This window comes from Octopus sinensis, linkage group LG2 (genome assembly GCF_006345805.1).
Source record: "Octopus sinensis linkage group LG2, ASM634580v1, whole genome shotgun sequence".
Lineage (NCBI taxonomy): Eukaryota > Metazoa > Mollusca > Cephalopoda > Octopoda > Octopodidae > Octopus > Octopus sinensis.
The window spans coordinates 170,055,241-170,079,047 of record NC_042998.1 but is presented as its reverse complement, the minus strand read 5'-3'; the positions used below and the strand labels follow the sequence as shown (position 1 = coordinate 170,079,047).

At 36.4% G+C, this 23,807-nt stretch overlaps 2 protein-coding genes across 5 annotated transcripts in view; one reads left to right on the top strand and one right to left on the bottom strand.

The window, feature by feature from the left end:
- The window catches only part of LOC115223924 (regulation of nuclear pre-mRNA domain-containing protein 2), a 161,517-nt gene extending 157,683 nt beyond the window's left edge, over positions 1–3,834 (bottom strand). For 3 of the 4 annotated variants that reach the window (XM_036500386.1, XM_036500387.1, XM_029794662.2), the window contains exon 1: positions 3,455–3,834. In XM_036500386.1, the coding sequence (XP_036356279.1) occupies positions 3,455–3,608 (154 nt within the window). In that variant the 5' untranslated portion in view covers positions 3,609–3,834. The remainder of the gene's footprint in view (positions 1–3,454) is intronic. The other variant, XM_029794671.2, reaches the window with a different exon arrangement.
- A 201-nt stretch (positions 3,835–4,035) lies between these two features.
- Positions 4,036–23,807, top strand: part of LOC115232570 (chondroitin sulfate synthase 1-like) — a 266,167-nt gene continuing 246,395 nt past the window's right edge. Inside the window, exon 1 of the mRNA XM_029802534.2 lies at positions 4,036–5,232. Within this exon, the coding sequence (XP_029658394.1) occupies positions 4,402–5,232 (831 nt within the window). The 5' untranslated portion in view covers positions 4,036–4,401. The remainder of the gene's footprint in view (positions 5,233–23,807) is intronic.

Here is a 23,807-nt window from a genome sequence, read left to right as displayed (position 1 = left end):
ATGAACTTCAATTAGTGGAGGACAGTTCCTCTACACATATTGTTAGCAGTGTGCATTACAATACAGTCTGTGAGGCTACTGAAGCTATTGATGTTGCAGCTATTTCAGTGTAATGTGTTCTTTTAGTTTATCTTAGCTGAGGGAGAATAATAATCTTTAGGATGTTACAGTACTGCTCTAGAGTGTTGTGTATGTGTATGGATGTTTGAAGATGGTTTTTCATGGTGGATTGTAAAATCACAGACAAAATGCCTTGCAATATTTGAGTTCAGCTCCCACTAAGGTCAACTTTGCTTCTTATTCCTCCAAAATTGTTAAAATATTATTCAAGTACTTGAGTCAATATACAATTCTCTTCCACCAAATTCCAAAATTAGTAGATTAGAATAAGTTAGAATAGCAGACAATATGCCTAGTGTTCAGGTTCTAATCATTCTGAGTTCAAATCCTACAGAGGTCAACATTGTCTTTCATCTTTCAAGAGTCAATAAAATACCAATCAAGCACTGATATTTTTTAGCACAAGGCTGAATAATAATTGTTTCAAATTCCCTGCCCAAAAATTTCTGGCTATATGCCAGAAACTTGTGGGGAGGGGACAGGAAGCAATTATTATTAAGGTGATAAACTGGCAGAATTGTACTAGAAAATATGCTTTGTGTCATTTCTTCCAGCTCTTTACATTCTTAGTTAAATCCTGCCGAGATCAATGGAGCATTTCATTCTTCCAGGGTTGATGAAATACTATTGACCCCAGCCAAGCACTGGCTGTGTGCCCATATTAGAAACAGTTATTATTGCTGTTATTATGACCATTGCAAAAATGAATGGAACTACTTTAAATATATACCTATACATGAGAGAACAGCTTGGTAAGAGGCTTGTGCCCTTCACAGTCAGGATAATCATGGCTCTGCAGGTTCCTTGAATGGCCAAAGTAGGAGTATCAGGACTGCATCAACTATGTATTTACATACGTATACCATGTATACTTTTCATCTCATTTCTCCCTAAATCTCTCACAATCTGCCTTTTTTTCTCTCTCACCAATCACATGCAAATCCCCTACACAAATTGTAACTCATCTTTGCAATGTCCTCCTCATCTGATGCTCCTGTGGCAAATAAATCATTATTATTACTACTACTGTGTTATTTTCTTGTTTAGTTTTTGGCTTTAATTTCGGCAATGAATAAGTGTCAGATTAAAGAAGTAAATAACTGTTTACACACAGGTGATAAGATTATGTTGCAGACCAATTAATCTATTTTATAGTAATAAGGAAAAAAATCGTATCACTACTGAAAAATTGCTAGTGACAAATAAAACCAATATCGTATTGCAGATATAATAATCAATGAAAACGTGATTAAAACAAAAAAGCAGATGCTTTTGTATTTTAATTGCAATAGAGGTGAAGGACATTTGAAGCCTTTGCACGTCGATCAAATCTAGATACTGTGGAGTCAAAATCGAAAATGCTTGTCTTCAATTAAACCCATAAAGAATGATTTTGCACTCTCTCTCTCTCGCATATATACACACACACACACACAATGAATTTTTAAAAGTTTCAAAAAGTGGCCATCGAATCAATGAATGAATTAAAATTTGAGGATCAATTTTGAATCTGGAGATTTGGGAATTCAGAAAATATGACAACATATGTAATTTAATTTCTAAATAAAATTCTACAAGAGAGATAATAAAGACAATTCTATTTTAATTAATAAATAATTAATGGTCAGTACCGTGTGAATATCGAATAACAAAATTTGGTTCCAAACTAGTAATTATGCATTCGTTAATAGAATACAATACACAAAACAATAATTATGAATATTCAAATTTTAAAAATTCTCTCCAACTTTCTATTTTGAATAGGATTTTTTTTTTTCTTGCTAAAAAAATTTGCTTCAATTTTCAAAACCAAGACAAAATTATGGGTAGAAATAAGAAGCTGATCAAATGTTTATATCATGGTCATAGCTAACCTTGAGTAAATGACCTAACAACGAACGAATAACCAATAGGATATTTTTATAGGACTCATAACTACTTAGTTAAATCATGGCTAATTAATCCATTAGTATTTAATAGAGATATGGCTTATTTTTAAACCACACTAAAATAACAACACTTCATTATTGTTTTACCTGTATTTAAATAGACATGTTCATCTTCCTTTATTTGCATTTAAATTCGACAGCAGTGACCACTTTTGGGTTCAACTACACTAAACAGTAGCAAAAGAAGCATTACAGTTACCTGGATTGCGATTTATATCTCAACTTAAATACTAAGGATTGTGTTTGCAGCAGGTTGGGAATGACCTAAGAGGGATAGCTGTAATAAGGCATGGTAGTGGCTACAATGGGCCGCAACCGCCAATCAACATATGTTTGGATTCAGTTATGTAGGTAACTAGTTTAGCATATTAAGATTGTTTTCTTTTAGAAAATTAAAAGATTTTCTAATAGATGAATAATTCTAATATGTTTCAATAACTTTCTTCAATCTCTTCATCTCATCGTATTTTTAAAAATTCGGTTTTCAGTATAACTAAATAAACTAACACGATGACTAATAAATCAATGTGCTTTCGTAGCAAAATATTGTTTACCTGAAAATGCATTTATATGTAAATTAGAGTTCAAATATCTAAAACATGCAACGAAGTGAGCTGGAATAGGTAGGAGCTGAGTTTGTAAATCAAGTGATTTATAAATAAAGCAAGTGCAGCAATTATCTCCTGTTCAATGCAAGTCAAATATGCAAACAGAACTCTTATAGAAACGATATTTAACTGATTACAATATATTGAACGAAAGACGAAATAGTTTCATAAACATTGCACAACACACGCAGATACATACTTTGAGTTTACGTTCTTCATCTGGAGATAGCCGAATTTGCAACACTATTGAAACCTTAACATTAAAAAGATGCTAAATATTTCATACCTTGTGAAAAGGGTATTCGAAATAACACAGGTAACAAGTCAACAGTTATTACTATTTGGTTTTTTGAAATAAAAAACACGCAAAACAAAATATTAGAATACTGTTTAAAATAACCCTCAATACAAATATATCTATATCTAAATAAATAACTTGAAATTGTGCAATAGTATTTTGAGAGAACACTTTAGCATCATTTGTTTTCTTAACAACAAATAAACCAGCTTGTCGATAAAGCATTCACTTCGTAAAACGAAGTAAAACGAAGTAAATTAATTGAAATTATTTGCATGCGATTATATCATTTACAGATTCTATTTAAGATGCACTTTGGTTTAAATTAGTAAATGAATCCTTATTTACATTGTTAGTTTCAATTCATAAGGTAGGTATGCTTAATTACACGCGCAGTTTGTTAGAATAACAGAGATGTGTAAAGAAAATTACTAACGTATGCTTGCAAGCGAGAAGGGAAGTCGGCACCATTTACTTACCTTTTTTCAAGACTTTTAGCCATAAATCGACTATCTTCTTATGATGCGCTTTATGATGAATAATCCATAATGACATACTTTGAATGCCATCTTGCGTGTTGTTAACAGCATGTAGTTTTCTTTCAACACTTTCTTCATTCAAGGATGACGCCATGTTTGGTGTTTACTCCAGCAACAACACAGCTTTCAGGTTAATTTTAATAATCACCGACTGACTGCACTAGTAATATTCCCTACCATACAATAAAGAAGCATTGTAGCTTCGAAGAATATTTTTAAAAATTCAAATAACTTAATAATATTAAAATTACTTTCTTCAATAAACTTATTGTTTCACACATTTAAGTAGTCCGCCATATTGGAATTGTAGTAGTTACTTCGGCAGTTTCCGGAGAAAATATCAGTTTCGTTACATTTTAATAAAGAATAAAGAAAATTTATATAATATATTTATTTAAGCGTCTTTTTTTATTATAAATTATATTCGATCTAAAAAATTAAATTTTAATCAACTAATTATTTTCATTCTGCGAGAGCTATTACGTCATGAATCTCAAATCGACCCATAAGAAATGCTAGCTGGCAGCTATATATAAATCAGTCAGACGCATGGTGCTTGTCACTTCGTCCTGTTATTTGGAGCGGGTCTTCAGAATAGGTTTCAGGAGAAAAGAAAAATAACCGAACTATGCGAAACTATTACAGATCATTGAATTTAAATGTATTTTCCACAAATTTGGAAATTGCGGCTTCTAATATATATTAAAAAAAAGTTTCCAAGTTAGATGCCAAAGATAAGATACAAACTGCGTGTGGGTGTTCTCTTTAAACTTCAGACAATCGCATCAGGATGTTTTAGTTGGATTCTACTGATGGCTGGTTAATGGTTATGTTCTCAATTAGTTCTTTTAACTCCGAGCCAGAAAACTGTCCTAAGGAACTTCTGGATGCATGGAGAAGGAAGCATGGCCAAACGGAGGTATGGAATTCGAACAAATTCTTTAATTGGGATACTTTTCGGTATCATCAGTGGCATGTTACTGGCCAGTTGGAGTGGTTATCGGTTTATCACTTGTGGATTATCCCATGGAAGATGCTGTATCTTAGGTCAACTTTCCAATGATCCTGTACAAGTAACGGATACATCACAGCCTTATGCTTCAACTTCATGCCAGCAAACTCAGGAACCACAGAATGTTCGAAAATCTACGAAAAACTTCATACTTATTGGTGTCATGACTGCTAAAAAGTACCTAAATACCCGAGCAATTGCTGCGTACAAAACTTGGGCCCGTTCGATAAACGGAGAAGTGATTTTCTTTTCTAGTGAAACTTCTCAAGGAAATGGTGATCTCCCGGTAGTCGGTCTGCGAGGCGTTGATGATACTTACCCACCTCAGAAGAAATCATTCAGTATGTTAAAGTACATGCATGATCATTATATTGATGAATTTGAGTGGTTTATGAGGGCAGATGATGATGTATACATCAAAGGATCACGCCTCCAAAGTTTTTTAAGATCGATTAATAGTTCAAAACCACAATTTATAGGCCAAGCTGGGCTTGGGACCAAAGAAGAGTCTGGTCTATTAAAACTTAAAGAAAATGAAAACTTTTGTATGGGAGGACCTGGTATAGTGTTTAGTCGGGCTACTTTAAAACTAGTGGCCAGCCATGTCGACCATTGTATGCAGAGTCCGCTCACTTTACATGAAGATGTAGAAATTGGAAGGTGTGTCCAGAGATATGCTGGGATTTCCTGCACTTGGGCTTTTGAGGTGAATATTTCATATCTGCATGTAAATTACACTCTTTTCTTGAGTCTGCGTGTGTGTGTGTGCATCGCATGTTTTCAAGTAAATTTTTGTAACTTTTTGAAGGGGTTTTCTGTTAAGAGCGTGCAAGATTTTTTATCCTGTTTTATTTGTTTAATTTTATTTTCTCAAAGTATTGAGTTTATTATTTCTAACGTTTGGAATTAGTTTCCTAAAATTTTACCATTGCGCCGCACACACACACACATGTATGGATAATTCTGTGTGTGTGTGTGTGTGCGTGCGCGCGTATATTGCAGAGGGATTCTGTACTCTGTGTGTGTGTGTACATACATACATATATATATATATATATATATATATTATATGATAAATAGCTAACATCGTCTAATTGTGTCCTTTACGCCACTTTTAAGGACGTACATTTTTTTTATAACATTTAGCGCAAACCAGTCAATTATTTATTATATTACTTCAGTGAAGTTGTTAGCTCTGAACAGTGTCTACAAGTTAATTGCACGGATAGAAACTGATAGTTAACAAGTTTTATACGTTGTTATAGGAATGGAGTTATTCGTCATTCTGCGAGGCGAGGAGATGCTTGCTAGTAGCAGCAACAACAGGGATGTTGTACAGACTGTCCTACATCTGTTGCTGATAGTAGCTGTCCCGTTTGGAGATGCGGCATAGAAAGCATCCAATATGGCCCAAAATACAATAAACAGCATAACATTTAACTCAACAGTATTGAAATTATTTTCCCTTTTTTTTTACTTTTTTAATTCTTAATGTCTGTTTTCAGGTGTAAATCTTACAGTCTTAGAAAACATTTTAAAAAAAATTTTTCAAATGTTTTATTTTAGAGAAGTTGACGTATCGAAGAATGCAAACTGAGCGTGTGTTTTCTCTTACTTCATCCAAAATCCTTCCGTCTCTTATTGTTAATTCAGTTTAAGTTCTATTTCTTGTTTCAACGTGGTAAATATTGCTTATGAAATACTTTTGGTAAGAGTAATGTTTTTGCTTGTAAACTATATGCCCTTAGATTACCTACATTGTACGCGTTTGTGTTTAGCAGAAATTAAGTCTGCACAACAAGCAACTGCTGGTAACAGCCAGCCCTCTTAGAGAAATTATGTATGTGTGTGTACCCGCGCCAGTATTCGTATCGATTTACCTTCACTTAGTTTACATCAAATGTGAAACCGAAACTTAAACAAGAAGTTACTTTCTTTGTTAACATACCTATGGATGTCATATTTGACATAACGAAAGCTTCATTATCCCTTTCCGAAATGTTTTTCATTGGAATATTATCAATTTGTAAATATTCTAGTTCTTAATAATTTAATAATTACATATATAATATGTATGTTTATGATATATGTATATATATAATTACAAAACCACTTTAAAATACCAATCCAAAACCGAAGAAAACAAACATGAGTAAAGAAAGAAAAAAAAGGAAAAGATGATCGAAAAAGAAAGAAAAAACATCAATTCAACACTGCGCTTCAAAGCTCTTGATTACGTACAAAGTTTGACATAGTTTCCAGAATATTGATGTAAAAAATAACCCGATGCTTTTCAGAACTTACATCTATCGAAATTCTCTCTATTTGTTCTAAACTACCTTATTTTAATTTTCATTACACATTGCAAATAGAATTCTATGTGTATTCTATTTAACGCATTCTATTTCATACATTACACACGCACATACATTCTAAGTTCTGTAGAACATTATATATGAACAAAATATTTAATGTACTACAAAAGACACTTCATTATTTAGAGCAGTGGTTCTCAACCATTTTTTTTTTTTTTTTTTTTGCCTATAAACCTTCTTTTGATTCCCCTATTACTCCGATGGACGTCAAAACCGTTTTACTTTTTTTAATATTAAAATATTTTATGTATTGTAGAAGTGTAACCAATTTGTTGCACATAAACTTTAACAACAAAGTCTTACATGGACCCCCGGTTGAGAACCACTCATACATAGGGATAAATTTGCCCACCCTGGATTAAGGTAAATTACAACTTCTAAGAACAAAGCAAAATAAAATCAAGTGATGTCGAAGGTGTTGCGGCCCGCGGCTACTGACAGGTGTTAATCTTCACCTTTTTGTGCGTTCGCGCGCGTCACACACATATACGATATAAAGTAATTCATTCATGTTATAATTGTGATAAACGTTTTCTTCGATGCCCCCCCACACCCTTTTTTTTTTTTTTTCATTATAGAAAAAGGATTAATTTAGATCGTTTTTAAAAAGATGTTTATTCAATTGTCAGCAATATTTCAAAATTTATTTATGCTTCTTTATTAACAAATGCATATTTAAAAGGCAGAACATTTTCAAATATTTTTTACTATATTTTCTTACGCAAATCTGTTATTGCTTTTTCTATAAATAACTTAAATTTGATCTATTGATCCTTTACGAAATGTCTCTTTGTTTCCTAAATTTGCTGAGTGGAAAATCTGGTGGGTAGTTCTTTTTATTCATTGTACTGGAAATATATGGTCAACAGAATCAATCCATTTAGTATAAGTACTTATTATGTAGACTCCTCTCTCCCGAATAATAAAAGGTAAAAATTTGTTTCCTCATCTTATATAGAGCTGCTTGGATTATAATAGTTTATTGCATGCATAAGTCTTATATTTATAAAGAACGAAATTTGATAAAGTGAGCTCTATACAGTTCCCAGGAGTAAACGGGAATTGAAACTTGTTGCGGCTTCGAGTAGCCTAGCGCTTAACGTGCGCTTTCTAAGAATGGGAATGGAAAAACTTCTGTTGCAAGGTTCAGGGTATTATACACAATTTTGATATGAATATAGAAAACTATATATATATATATTTAATCTCGAATTCGACTATGTTGCTATCGATTTTTAACTGACGCTAAAAAGGTATTAAATCAATTAGGTTTAGTATTTCCATTTTTTGACATGATTTTTAGGAGAGGGGTCTCAATGCAACGTTTGTAAGGACTACTACACTATTTTGCTTAGTTATTGGTTTATTTTAACACATTTTGCTCTACCCATCGTAAACATAATTTGATAGCGTTGCTGATAGGCAAACAATGATCATCTTGTTTATACAATATAACAATTTCCTGCAATGTAAGAATCGATAACTAGGATCTTGAATATTGCACTTTTTTGTGTAACAGTAACAATTTAATTTCAAAAGGTTTCTTCTTAGAATGCCTTTGATTTTTGAAGAAATTTATCTCTTAGATGCAATAAAACTATTTTGATAGAATTATGTTGGGTGGTAAGTACTAGAGTGCAGCAAAAGTTCTCGGCGAACTAAGTCTGCAACTTGGTTCAGATTTGTAAATAGAATAGTTTCACTTTGATAATCATTTATTTCAATGAGTAAAGTGTATATTCCATGCGCTATTTATCCTGAACATTCTATTATTTGCTGATGTAAGAAACTTGAAAAGTGTGCGTAATCTTACAGTAAACGAAGTCGGAAATGGTTAACGATACTTCCATTTGGTTTTCTAAGAGCTTCGAAAGTTCGGATCGATTTTTTTTAAAATTTATAACATTTTGTCTTTATATTGTATCAATGATTCAATTACATCGGTAGATATATTTTTAAGACTGACGCAAGTTGCTTGGAATTCGTTTATATTCAATCCATTTATCCGTGGGCGACCTATTCCAGACCTCCGACGTTTTTTTTTCTTCATTTAAATTTCAAGGGCAAATGGACGAACCCTTTACAACGAAAATAGCCTGAATCTGTTTTTGTGGTCATGATTTGTCTCATAGATATAACTGGTCTCAACAACTCTGAGCGAAGTTTATAAAACAATGTTATTTAGAGAACTTGCAACCATGAAATCCTATTGAAAGATATCTCTCTTAAACGGACTTGCGTGTAAGCGCGCAACTGTGTGTGTGTGGACCAGTGAGTGCGTGCGTGTGCGCGCCCATTTCGAAAACATTGAAGTATTAATCAAGCTAACCTTATAACTTTCGTCTGTTGTATTAATCTGAACTGCTATTTCTCTTTGGGAAAACATATAGTCTATATTAAATCGCTAAACAACGAACTGATCTGGCTCTCTTAGCATTTTGTGCTAGTGAATAATCGTAGATGATGTTACAATACTGTCTGTCAACAGTATATCAGTAATTTCTTTTATACCAAAGCCTTGAATCTACTATCTTATGAGAGAACGAAAATACCGTTGAAGCTTCTTCCTAATATTAGGGGAAAGTCCTTTTCTGCTACCAAATCATACTCGATTACAAGTGACAGCAGAAGAGAGAGAGGGGTGGTGAGGGAGGATGTACAGATATTCTACAAATAATGAAATTAACTGCACTTGACTTCTTCACTTCTCTCTCTCTCTACTTGTATATCTTTTATATATATTCTAAAGAACTTCCAGTTTTGTTTTGATTTTCTTTTCGTAAAGTTCCCTCTAATTTTCCAAATCTACCCCACAAATCCTGGTTAATTTTCTGATTTTTTTTTCTCGTTGTGAATCATTGTCTTTGCGGGTAAATTTATATTTTATTTGCATAGTGAGCGTCGTACGGCAGAGGTAAGCTCCTAACGAGCCGCCTCTGCAAGTTGGTTTCAATTACTGAGTGGGTATGTTTCACATTATTTTGGTAAAAGAACGTCAAAACACTGTATCTTCTTAGGTATACGTTTCTTGCCAATCAGTACAAGAAACATTTATTTCATGCAGTGTCCTCTCAGTTTATCTGTGATATTATTTCACGTTATTCACAACTTTTACTAATCACGTTGTTTCATATACCTATTTAGAGTTAAGTCATGTATCGAGTCTGTGTGGTTTCTTTTTATGTTTCTAATGATATAAATTCTAAGATAAACATTGCTAACCATTTTCATCGTAAGTGTATTTATCACAACAAATATTTTGAAAAGACCTGTACCCAAAGAAATTTAGATATCAATAATTACGAGTGAACAAGCTAAAGACAGTTGTACCTAGTACTTTTACCTTTGAACAAACTTTTTTGTTATTAAAAAAGTGCATTTAATTGAAAATTCTTCAAACTTTTACGTGAGAAAATTTTTTAATAATCATGATACCAAATTAAATTTTTTGTGGGGTGGGGGGATTTAGGATTAATAATTTTTCATATATCGTCTAGTAGTTTTTCTGTTCTCAATGAACATCACTTAATATCTACTAGTGAAATTGATGTAAATATTTCAGATACAAATACAGTTAATGGCGTTCTCAGACAAAATCTGCACGAGCCAATGTGACAACGGTGGACATAAACTATCAGACAAAATTGGCTTCAGTATTTCAACTAAACTAAGCACTGTGTGTGTGGAGAGAGGGAGTGAGAGAAGTATTCCATAAGGAATACCATCATAGCATCAAAGAAATTATGTCAAGGATTGAACAGGCCAAGGCTGCTTTCAATGTGATCAAACACGCTGTCAAATGAACGGATGTTATGTATTACATTATTTTCTTAATATTATGTATAATTTATATCGTCATGCCCCACTTCCATTGCACTCTCCCAGTGAGTTAAATCTGATGCCGTTTCTAATTCGTGGGTGACCACTTCGCTTGTTGAACCACCGCCCTGAGGGTGCAAAACAAGAGAGTAGGGAGAGTGTAGAGTATTGCTGATCGGCAAAGAATTTTTTTTTAAACAAACGGCCGCAAAACCTGCTGAAAATAGCAAGCTTCTCACACATCACGCCTTACTGTCTTGAATCGTGTCAACTTTATTGAATAAAAGGGTTTGCAGTCATGATAACAACTCGAACGCTTTTCATCGTCTTGGCTTTGTTTGGTTGCTACTGACCAATGGATGCACAAGAAACTAATCCTATGAGGAATATGCATAGTCTCTCTCTTTCTCTCTCTGGCTCGCGCGCGCACCCACGCAATCGTGTTTGTGTGTGTAGTTACACATGTGATAGTGGGTGGTGGATCTCTATTGTTGTAGGATTAATGAATTTCCATTCGTGAATCAAAGTGTGACTGAGCATTCCACATTTACAACTTTATTATATTCCGTACGTTGAATCCGCATGGCCGAATGAGTAAATTACAGCTACAGTACACTCAACAAGCTTCTATGCAGTTTGCACTTAACAATTACGCACACATATGATAATACACGCATTTATGTCCCCTGACATTGGTTACCAGGCCAGGGTGAGGACCATCTTGTGTTCTATTTTGGTTTCTATAGCTACGTCTTTATCACTAATCACTTTCCAAAGTGTACTGGGTGCATTTTTCATGACACAAGCCCACATTTCTGCTTGCTTGTCCATCTCTTTACAGACTGAAAAGCCTGAATAATAGGCATCAGTAAGTGACGAAAGGGCTGTATAGTAGGTTGAGTGATAGGGATATTCAGTAGGAATATTCAACACCAAAAAGATGGAGGTCGCAAAATTTTATGTAACCCAGTTGTGGATCAACAACAGAGGCTAGGAATATGCTAGCAGATGTAGCATACACTCTAGTGAAATTCCTCTCTCCTTTATTTTATATGTAAACGAGCGTGCGAAGGAGAGGTGACGAGAATGGCTCCTTTAGTACACCACATGGTCGATACAATAAAGGCGAAATGGATGAATGAGTATCAGTGCCAGAAGGAAAAGAGACACAAATGAGTAGAATGTTTAAGAGATTTTATTTATGTGTTAACGTGTGTGTATGCGTCATAAATACATATATACTAATAACAGTAGACAGGCCGCCATGTATACATAATGTATATGTGTGTGCATAACATACAGAGTATTGGAAGAGTTTATAATGTTTAGACAAGGATACATACCAGTTCGTAGTCAAAGTACACGATAGTTGAAGTGCTGTAACAAGAAGTTGTGGCAGCAATGCAGAGCCGATTGAGGCACATGTCCTGCTTGAAGCTGTGGCTACTATGCAGAGCTGGTTACTTGGTACAGAAGTTCTCACAGGTTGTATTTGTTGCTAACCAAGATGAAGTAATTCACAGTGTTGAAATAGAACCTGTGCGAGTGTTGCTGGTTGATGTGTACATAGAGATGATGTTGACGACATAAAGAAGATGATGGAAGCGACGAAGAAGGAGATTGCTATATGCTCTTGGTCGAGTGTTGATGCGTCTCTATGTGGCTGCTGTTGTGTTGTCACTGGAACTGGCTGTGTCCTGTGTGGTCAGTGGCTAGACCTTAAGAGGTCTGGAACTGAAAGACATTGACTCGATGTGTCAATGAAGTTTTATAGGGATAAGTCGGCGCAAACTGAGGTTTAGAGGAGACTGTGTTACGTGACCTTATCAGAAGGTTAGTTGGGATGCATATTAGCATGCAATAGAGCAAGAGACAAATGTGTGCCAACACCAACCAATCAGAGTAGTGGACACAACAAGGTGCAAAAGGGCAGCCGAAGGCTACCTGTTATCTATTATGTCCGTATTTGTATATATATAACAGAGAGAGAAATTTCCCTAAGCGTATACTCTCTCTCCATATATATATACATTTGAACATAGCAGATAACAGTTAACCTTTGGACGCTATTTGAACCCTGTTGTGTCCACCACTCTGATTGGTTGTTATTGGTGCAATTTGTCTCTTACTCTATCATGCCAATATGCAATCTAACAAATCGAAGTCCCTAAATAAGATCATGTGAGACAATCTGTTCTAAACTCCAATTGAGCCTACTATTACTTATAAAAACTCAACTTCTCCTTGTCTCAAAGTCTGTTGGTTCCAGACCTTCTAAGGTTTGACCACATGACATAGCCAGTTCCAGCGACGACGCCAAACAGCACCCATCCAACAGCATTACAGCAACCTCCATCTTCATCACCACCATCATATCTTTCACCAACGCTGTCAACATCTCTATGTGCACAGCAACACTGCACAGGTTCTAACATAGTGCTGTTCGTGAACTACTTCACCATGGTTAATAGCAAAGATACAACCCACATAGACACATATGAATATATCAATGAATCTTTCATAAGCCTTCTACTCGGTTGTGTCTCTCTTTTCCAACTGGCACATTATATGTATTATTTCAGCCCTCTGATATGAGTCAATATAGATGGTCACACTACAAGCACTACGGACCATTATCTATAATGGTGACCTTTACCATCTCTACAGATATAGGATGGTGACAGATACCAGGAGAGGGTGAATGTAGATGAAGCTAGGTGCTAGTAGTCTGTAGTAGCCATTTACATATAGGCAAGAAAATGAGGCAATAGACTTGAGTGGTGAAAAAAAAATTTGAGTGAGGTTGTTTCCAGTGCCGCTGGACTGGCTCCTGTGCAGGTGGCACATAAAAAACACCATTTGAGCATGGCTGTTGCCAGTACCGCCTGACTGGCCCTTGTGCCGGTGGCACGTAAAAGCACCCACTACACTCTCGGAGTGGTTGGCGTTAGGAAGGGCATCCAGCTGTAGAAACTCTGCCAGGTCAAGATTGGAGCCTGGTGCAGCCATCTGGTTTGCGAGTCCTCAGTCAAATCGTCCAACCCATGATAGCATGGAAAGCGGATGTTGAACGATGATGATGATGATATATATATATATATATATATATATATATATATGTACACACACATGCACACATATATAATTTACAATCAAATAATTTATTTATATAACATAATATAATTTAAGATAACAAACAAATATTAAAAAAACCAAATTCGCAAACAGTTTGTTTCAACTTATATACATATTTTTGATATATAAACAATTCAGCTCCTTTATATAAGTTCCATCAGAGCCAATGATTTGAAAATACACGAAATTCTGTGTGAAGGGACAAGTGGATTGTAGCCATCCTTTCACGCGGAATTTCATCTATCTTCAAACCATTAGCTCTCATGAGACTTACATAAGGGAAAGAGAGACAGTTGAAGAAAGGGAAGCATACCAAGAAATTAACAGATTGTGCACTACAAAAGCCAGAGCATCTCAAAGTGATAGAGGTATGCATGGCTGACAAGGAATAGGATCTCCACTGCAGAATGAAGAGCAGTTGCAACAGCTTTGAGATGCAGCTTTCAATTCTGATCCAGCAATTCAATATGCAGATGACACTAGTTTCCATTGGTGCAATGACAACTGGTTGCATACATTATAAAGCAATGGCCTAGAGAGACACCAGCACTTTGCTGCAGTAGTGAAAAGGTTAAACTCCCTGCAATTCTCCAACCTTCAGAGCCATTAAAAAAAACTGTTGTTATCAACTGAACAAGATTCCAAGCATTTTCAAAACAAAATTGTATATATGTATGTGTGTATATATATGTGCGTGTGTATATATGTATGTATATATACATGTAGTCAATCCAAACATGAACAAGCAAGAAAAAACAACAATGCGAGGATGTGGAATAAGTACAGTGTTATTGGATGCTCAGGAAAGGAAAGATTTCATGTTTTCAATATGCATATATAAATATATGTATATACATGTGTCTATATATGTATATATATATACATTTATGTATGTTTATGTACATATATATATACATTTATGTGTATATATATATATACACACACACATTATATATATATATATATATATAATATATATATATATATACACACACACACCTATAGATGAAAATATCGTTAGAGGTATAAATATACCATAAACAAGTATAAAAAAAATAAAGGAGAGAAAGATGCTGAATCAAAATTAGATTTAATACAAAATTGGATTCAGTACATATGCACGTTCCAAAGGATAATACAAATATGTAAGAAAAAGATTATAATCATCAGGTGGTACTGTCATTGGCCATGTCAGCGATTTTGATTTCACTTGCCTCAATAGGTCTTTGCAAGCAAAGTTTATTGTCCAATGAGTGAAGGGTATTCATAAGTGGGCTGGTTACACCCACTGGCATAGGCCATGGGCTATGGTTTCACTTGGCTTGCCTGGTCTTCTAAAGCACAGCATATCTCCAAAGGTCTTGGTCACTAGTCATTGCCTCGGTAAGGCCCAGTGTTCGAAGGTTGTGCTTCACCACCTCATCCCAAGTTTTCCTGGGTCTACCTCTTCCACAGGTTCTCTCAACTGCTAGAGTGTGATGCTTTTTCACACAGCTGTCCTCATTCATTCGCAATACATGACCATACCAGCACAGTCGTCTCTCTTGCACACCACATCTGATGCTTCTTAAATCTAACTTTTCTCTCGGGGTGCTTATACTCTGTCTTGTGTGTACACTGACATTACACATCCAGCGGAGCATACTGGCTTCATTCCTTGCAAGCTTACACATGTCCTCAGCAGTCACGGCCCATGTTTCACTGCCATATAACATGGCTGTTTGGGCACATGTGTCATACAGTCCACCTTTTACTCTAAGCGAGAGGCCCTTTGTTACCAGCAGAGGTAGGAGCTCTCTGCACTTTACCTAGGCTATTCTTATTCTAGTAGCTACACTTTCAGAGCATCCACCCCCGCGACTGACTTGGTCACCTAGGTAATGGAAGCTATCAACTACTTCTAGTTTTTCTCCCTGGAATATGACAGAAGCTGTTCTCTGCACATTTTCAGTGCTTATAGCACCTGAGCATTTGCCACAACAAAACCTATCTTCCCAGTTAGCCTTCCTTTGATATTGCTCTTATGTATCCATAGCTTACACTGGGTACATCTTATAGAGTTTCTACCTACGCCTTTTCTACAGATCGAGCAGGGCCATCTACCTGAAGGGATTTGTGGGTTGTCTGCCTTCCTTCTTATTAAGACTTTGGTTTTTGCTAGGTCGACTCTAAGGCCCTTTGATTGTAATCCTTGGTTCCACACCTGAGACTTTTCCTCTAGTTCTGATAGTGACTCAGCAATTAGAGCAAGATCATCAGCATAGAGGAGCTCCCAGGGGCATCCTATCTTGAATTTCTCTGTTATAGCCTGGAAGACTATGTTGAATAAGAGGGAGTTGAGGACTGATCCTTGGTGGACCCCTACCCCTACTCGGAATTCTTCACTGTACACGTTGCCAACCCCTCACCTTACTGACAGCATCCCTGTACATGGCTTGTACAGCTTTCACTAACCATTCATCTATCCCTAGTTTCCTCATTGACCACCAGATAAGGGATCGGGGGACCCTGTCAAAAGCTTTCTCCATGTCATTGAAAGCCAGGTACATAGGTTTATCTTTGGCTAAGTATTTTTCTTGCAACTGCCTTACTGGAAATACAGCATCAGTGGTGCTTTTCCCTGGCACGAATCCAAACTGCATCTCATCTAGACTGACTCTCTCCCTAAGTAGTTGGGCTATGATCCTCTCCGTGACCTTCATTACCTGATCCAGCAACTTGATATCAATGTAATTATTTATACCTAAAGCGTCACCTTTACTTTTGTAGCAGTTGACTATGGTGCTGCTACACCAGTCATTGGGTATGACTACTTCATGTACCCTTTGTTGGGTTGGCATTTGGCAGACTCTTTCTCCCATTCATTCTCTTTATTTAGCAACCTTTCATAGTGGCGTCTCCAAACCTCTCTCTTTGCAGCCTTGTTTAATGCAAGTAAACTATCATCCATGCGGACACATTTCTCTCCTACGACATCATGATTCTCTCTCACACACTGTCTTACAACATGAAATAACTCAAGTCTTTGGTCCTCAAGGCACAGAACATTGGCAATTTTTTTCTTATCTGCTTCCCCTTTGGCTAAAGAAACCTGTCTCCTAGCTTCCCTTCCGGCAGTCTGATACAGTTCCCTGCTACCACTGTTATTCCAGTCCTTCCAAGCATGTTTCTTTTCCCTAATAGCCCTGTCAACAATATTGTTCCACCACCACGTTACCTTGGGTCAAGAGGGGTCTTTGCGCTATCCACAGATCTGATCAGTGGCCCTCAGCAAGTTGTCCCATAGAAACCACCAGTTGTCTTCCACATCATGTGATGCTATATCCCCCTCTATTTCGTCAAAGGCTTCAAGTAATACGTCTCTAAAGAAGAAAAAAATCAACTGAAGTGGTACATTCTGCACCAAAATGACTTTTCTTCCTTTACAAACATTGAGTTTTCATCTTTTCTAATTCCTGGTACAAAAACTTTCTTCACGAGATTTTCTATCAGCACTGATTTCCTCGACAAAGACCCTTCAACATGGAAGGATGATCCCAGTTACAAAAATGAACTTGAAAAAAACTTGAGAAGACAGTTGTTGTAAATGATGTTGCAGAATGAGGTGTCAAACTCATTCAGAATTACAATAGCATTATACAATATATACACACACACACATATATATATATATGTATGTATCATCATCGTTTAACGTCTGTTTTCCATGCGGGCATGGGTTGGACGGTTTGACTGAGGTCTGGAGAGCCAGCAGCTGCACCAGGCTCCAATCTGATCTGGCAATATTTCTACAGCTGGTTGCCCTTCCTAACACCAACCACTCTGAGAGTGTAGTGGGTGCTCTTTACATGCCACCAATGCAGGAGCCAGTGAGGAGAGCCTGGCATCGATCACATTTGGATAGTGCTTGTTACATGCCACCAGCACGGAAGCCAGTCAGTGGGTACTGGTATCAACCATGTTCAGTTGATGCATTTTGCATGCCACCAGAACAGGAGCCAGTCACAGGGCACTGGCCACAGCTACGATTTTTGGTTTTACTTGACTCAACAGGTCTTCTCAAGCATATCATATCGCCCGACACATCAAGGGGACTCTTAAATGGGCCAGACATGCTAATGTGTACAATTATTTGATACAAAGAATTAATCACCGGAAACAATGCCAAATTAAAAATCTGTAGGTGTACATTTTTTTCGTCTGTTCACATACAAGTGATTATCAAAATTTTGCAGGAGTGTTTTGGACTACTTTCTATGAAAACCAATGCTAATCTACATTTTCTAAGTAGTGATTTTTGCTGAAAAATTTATTGGTTTGTATTGGACTATTTTTCTGTTTTGATGAAGTTTCTTAAATGCTATGTTTGGGTTGCAGTTTAACCATTTAGCAATCAGATTACTCTGTCAAATGTAGTGGTTACTATTTCACATTGTTTTGAATTATTCATGCACTATCTTCTAGTTTTGAGATTTTGGTCATGCGATTATTTTTAGAATGACATTCTAGAGTATGTGTGAGAGGTGGTGACAGGCTTGTTTTGAACTTAAAACAGGATATTTGGGCCTGGTATGACCACTTTAGATACTAAAGGTTTTTAATTATTTTTGAATTATTAAATTGGCTTGAAATTTTGACTGTTCACCTAAGGAAATAGATAGAACAATCTTTGAATGATTTGCATTTACTTACCTGCTTTTCATCAAATATTTTATTTATTCGGCTCCAACATAATGCTTTGTCTAGATTTTTCCAAAAATTTAAATTGCTTAATTATATTAGAGTTCTCTCCCTTAGGATTTTTTTTAGATTTTAATTGTGGTTGTTTATTTATATTCATGGACTTTTTGTTGTGATTTGTTGAAGCTTTTAAATGGATCTACTACATTATATTAATTTTCAGACACAGCCAAATTTCAGAGGATGATGGTATAGATTTTATCATTTATACAATATAACTGGTACTTTTAATCACAAATTAGGAGAAGCAATATAATTAACATGGTGTGAAAAGTAAAAAAAAAAAACCAAGTTGTTAAATGATACAATAAACACCAATTGTGAATGTCCTGGTAGAATAAAGCCATAGTTGGATATCTGGATTAATGATAAGACAAGCTCTAGTTAGAAACATTCAATGTTCTTTCAGCTATAATTTCATATTATTGGTGACTTATATATGTATATGGATATCCTTGGGCCAACCAGAGCTTTGTTAGTGGATTTGGTAGACCGGAAACTGATATATATCAGTGTGTATGTCTTTGTGTTTGTCCCCCCACCTCATCACTGCTTGACAACCAGTGTTGGTGTGTTTACGTCGCCATAATCTAGCAGTTCAGCAAAAGTAGCTGATATAATTACTAGGTTTTCTGGGGTCGATCTGTTTGGTTTTAAACTCTACAAGGTAATACTCCAGCTTGACTACAGTCCAATGAGAGAAATAAGTAAAAGAATAAAGGAATATATCATCATCATCATCATCGTTTAGCGTCCGCTTTCCATGCTAGCATGGGTTGGACGGTTCAACTGGGGTCTGGGAAGCTAGAAGGCTGCACCAAGCCCAGTGTGATCTGGCAGTGTTTCTACGGCTGGATGCCCTTCCTAACGCCAACCACTCCGTGAGTGTAGTGGGTGCTTTTTACGTACCACCGGCACAGGTGCCAGACGAGGCTGGCAAATGGCCACGATCGGATGGTGCTTTTTACGTGCCACCGGCACAGAGGCCAGGTGAGGCTGGCAACGGCCACGATCGGATGGTGCTTTTTACGTGCCACCGGCATGGAGGCCAGTCGGGGCGGCGCTGGCAACGGCCAACATTCGGATGGTTTTCTTACGTGCCACTGGCACTGGTATCACAGTTACAATTTCCATTGATGTTGATCAATTTCGAATTTGATATAGGTTGATCGATAATTTAAACTGGTTATTATAACAATTACTTAACAACTTATATAATAGTGTTTTCTATCTTCTCCTATGCATATAGCTTCCAATTTCTGACGTCAACGGTCCTTTGTAAATAGAAATTATCATTTTAGTGGAGATTGGCCTTGCAGTGCACTATTTCTTTACTAGTATTATTAGTAACGAAATGACAAGTGAAATAAATTACAAGGTGGAGGGAACACCGCAAGCTGAAAATCTGATCTAAATTTATTTATATGCTTCACATGCATATACTAGTGTGTATTTGTGAAGCTGTGACTGCAGAGAACATACAAAAGCCTGAAAAAAATTAAGCTAGCATGCTTCACTGGATGTGTAGTATCAGGTTGAATGTAAGGTAAAGTGTAAATGTATTGAAAGAAAGATTGGGTATGAGAGGCATCAGATGTAGTGTGCAAGAGAGAAGGCTGTGTTGGTTTGGTCGTGTGATGTATATGAATGAAGACTGCTGTATGAAGAAGGGTCAATCTCTAAATGTGGAGGAAGACTATGAAAGAGGAAGATGTAGGAAGACATGGGAAGAAGCTGTGAAAAATGATATTCAGATCCTGAGCCTTACATAGATGACAAAGGATGGAGATGATTGGCAATTTGCTGTGCTTGAGAAGAGCTGTCCAACTAGATAAAACCAAGACCATGATGACATGTTGTTTATGTCCAAGCCCCTGTGCACAATCTGTCCCTGGCAAACATCTCCCACACACACACATACCTGGGTTCACTACTCACTCTAGTCCCTTCCCCTCACTCTTCCTTCATACCCTCACAAACCTACTTGCATATAATGTTTCCCTGTTGAATCTCTTCCAGTTCACTCATATTTATGAGGTTGCCTTATTTTCTGCAAGACTAACACATCATTTCTGCTCTCCTTAGTCTCTGTACTTTTGCTGCAAACATGTTTGTGCATAAAGAAAAAGGGAACAATGACCATGATAGTGAAAAAGAAGTGTGAATGTGATGGTGGTGAAGCAGTGATAGGATGGTAGATGGAGAGAGACAGTGATGGCTACATAGTCGAAATTGATTGGAGATTGAATAGAAAACAGCATCAGCAGCATACAGAGATAAGAATAAAGATATCATGGTAAGAAAGCAAGTATTGTAAACTATAGCAACAGGCAGTGTGTGATGGTAAATTGGTGGTAGATGTTAATCAGTTAAGTTATATAAAGGGGGAGAGAACGGACCTTAACCCCTTAGCATTCAGAATACTCTCTCAAATGCAATGTTTGTTTATTCACATTGTTCTAAATTAACCATGTATTATTTCATAGCTTTGAGATTTCGGTGATGTTTATTACTTATTTTTAAAATGACATTGTGGAATAAGTGCGATAAGTTGGATCTGGTAAGTTTAAACATAAAATAGGTAAAATATTTCAGCTTGATATGGCCTGTTCAAATGCTAAAGGGTTAAAGGTGTCGGTACTGAAAATGGACAGGGTTATCATGGAAGAGAGTGAGAGGGTTGGGAGGATAGATACAATCAAATTGGTGATGGACGAATAGACAGATCAAATGCCCTCTGTTGAGGGTATACTATGTGAAGGCACATGACTCAGTAGTTAGAGCATCGGACTCACAAGCATGAGGTAGTGAGTTCAATTCCCAGACTGGGCTGTGTTGTGTTCCTGAGCAAGACCCTTTATTTCATGTTGCTCCAGTTTACTCAGCTGTAGAAATGAGTTGTGATGTTGCTGACACCAACCTGTATCGACCTTTGCTTTTCCCTTGGATGACATCAATGGTATGGAAAGGGGATACTGGTATGCTTGGCAAATTCCATAAACAACCTTGGAGGGGAACTTTCAAAGAGCAATCCTATGGTCATTCATGACCGAAGGGGATCCTCCTCAGTGTGCTAAGTAGGACAGGGTTAAGGAAGGAACAAGACAATAAATGGAGTCTTCCCATTTGTGGAAGGCACATGGCCTAGTGGTTAGAGCAGCGGACTTGCGGTTGAGGAATCGCAGGTTCGAATCTCAGACTGGGCGATGTGTGTGTTTATGAGCGAAAAACACCTAAGCTCCACGCGGCCTCCGGCAGAAGGTAATGGTGAACTTCTGCTGACTCTTTCATCGCAACTTTCTCTCACTCTTTCCTCCTGCATCTTGCAGCTCACCTGCGACGGACTGGTGTCCCATCCAGGTGGGGAACCTATATGCCAAGGTAACCGGGAAACCGGCCCTTATGAGCCAGGCGTGGCTCAAGAAGGAACAAACCAAATTCTATTTCACCACTGTTATTTTAATGACTACTCTACTGTATTGGCACCAGTGGGCAGGTGTTCTCTAGCATCATGGGTTGCCACTCATTACAGTTCTACATAAGTAAAGCCTCACCTAGAATGTTTTAACTTTGTCAAAGTTAGTGGGATTAACTAGGGTAATCATTATGGTTATAGAGTCTAGTTTCTTATCTACTTACCATAATTTACAAAACTATTTTCAAGAACATATCATTTATGCCTGCAGTGACCTATATATCCTCAACAACGACAAATTCAGAAAAATAATGCTGAATTGAGAAATCAGTTTTGGTTAATTTATGTCTATTACTGAATGTGGGCAAGGACTAGCCTCTTTGAATTCACAAGTCCGCCATATCTATTCACTGTAATTTGCTCCGATAAGGTACTAAACACTTTATAGCAGCTCCATCTACCTAGAAACAAGAAGTTGGTAGGCACCCAATGAACAGGAAGTTGAATAGTAATTTGGTGGCTTGGTGCCAAGATCAACTCTTCTCATGAAAATGAATGAACTTGATATACAAGAAATATAATCTAATGAAATGAACATGTTTCCTTGATTCAACTGAAAATTGTTGTCCTCTCAAACTTATGCATAACTGAAAAAAAATATTTTTCTCATGCAGAAATAGAAATCTATAACGGTAGCAGCATAAACGAATGAAAAATAAAACTTATGGTTGACTTTCTTCAGAAATTCAGATGTTGAAGGTGTTTACAACACCAAATTGTACTTTAAGCAGTTCAGAATAATTAACCATTTTTATTTTGAAATAAAATATCTACTGAAATTTAATGAGTAAAAACAAAAACAAAAAAAAACCCTTTTGCAAATTTCTTAATATTCTTGTGTATTGATATAATTAGTAGTGGTTCTGTACTTGCACTCGAATATGATTAAAAGAGAAATGGTGAAGTATTCATATGAAAAGTTGCTTAATAAAAAATGAGATTTAGTGTGATTTGAAAAAAAAAAAAAAAAAGCAATTGATGACCAGTAATATTGGAATTTAGGGATAAATAATCAGGTACTAAAAGCATCAAGTTACTTTGAAGTGAGATGGTACTCTAGGCCAGTGCTCTGCACTGGTATGCTGCGGCACACTGGTGTCCCACAAGATGATGCTAGGTGTGCCACAAGACAATGCTAGATGTGCAACAGTGTGATCTGAATATAATTTTTTCCCAATACTTTTAGCTATACTTTTAGTTGAGGTGTGCCACCAAATTTTAAAAGAATGTAAGTATACTGCAAGTGAAAAAAGGTTGCAGAGCAATGCTCTAGGCCCACAGATAACTAACAAGACTCTCATCTATAAGGTCTGAGATTAGATACCTTGTTCGAGAATCACATTGTCTTTGAGCCAAAGCATTTAACTACATGTTCTACATGTTGCTCCAGTCGGTTCTGCTGTCAAAAATGGTTATGATGAAGAGTACTCACTGAAACATCCAGTTAGCACATCATTGAGTTGGTGGTGCCACCAAAAACCTTCAGGCATGAAAAGGTATACTTCCAGCTGTGGACTGTTATATCCTATCTTTTAAAGGTAGCAATCTTTATCAGGTTTATTTATCAGATCTTTATAAGCATACCAGATGCATTTGTTAATTGCTTCAATTAATAAATGCTCTGGAAAATGAATATTCAAGAATACTTAAACCAAGGAATCAAGTAAAGAAGTTATTGCAATATTGGTAAAGAATAATTATAACAAATATGTTATATTTTGTACCAATATTTGAACC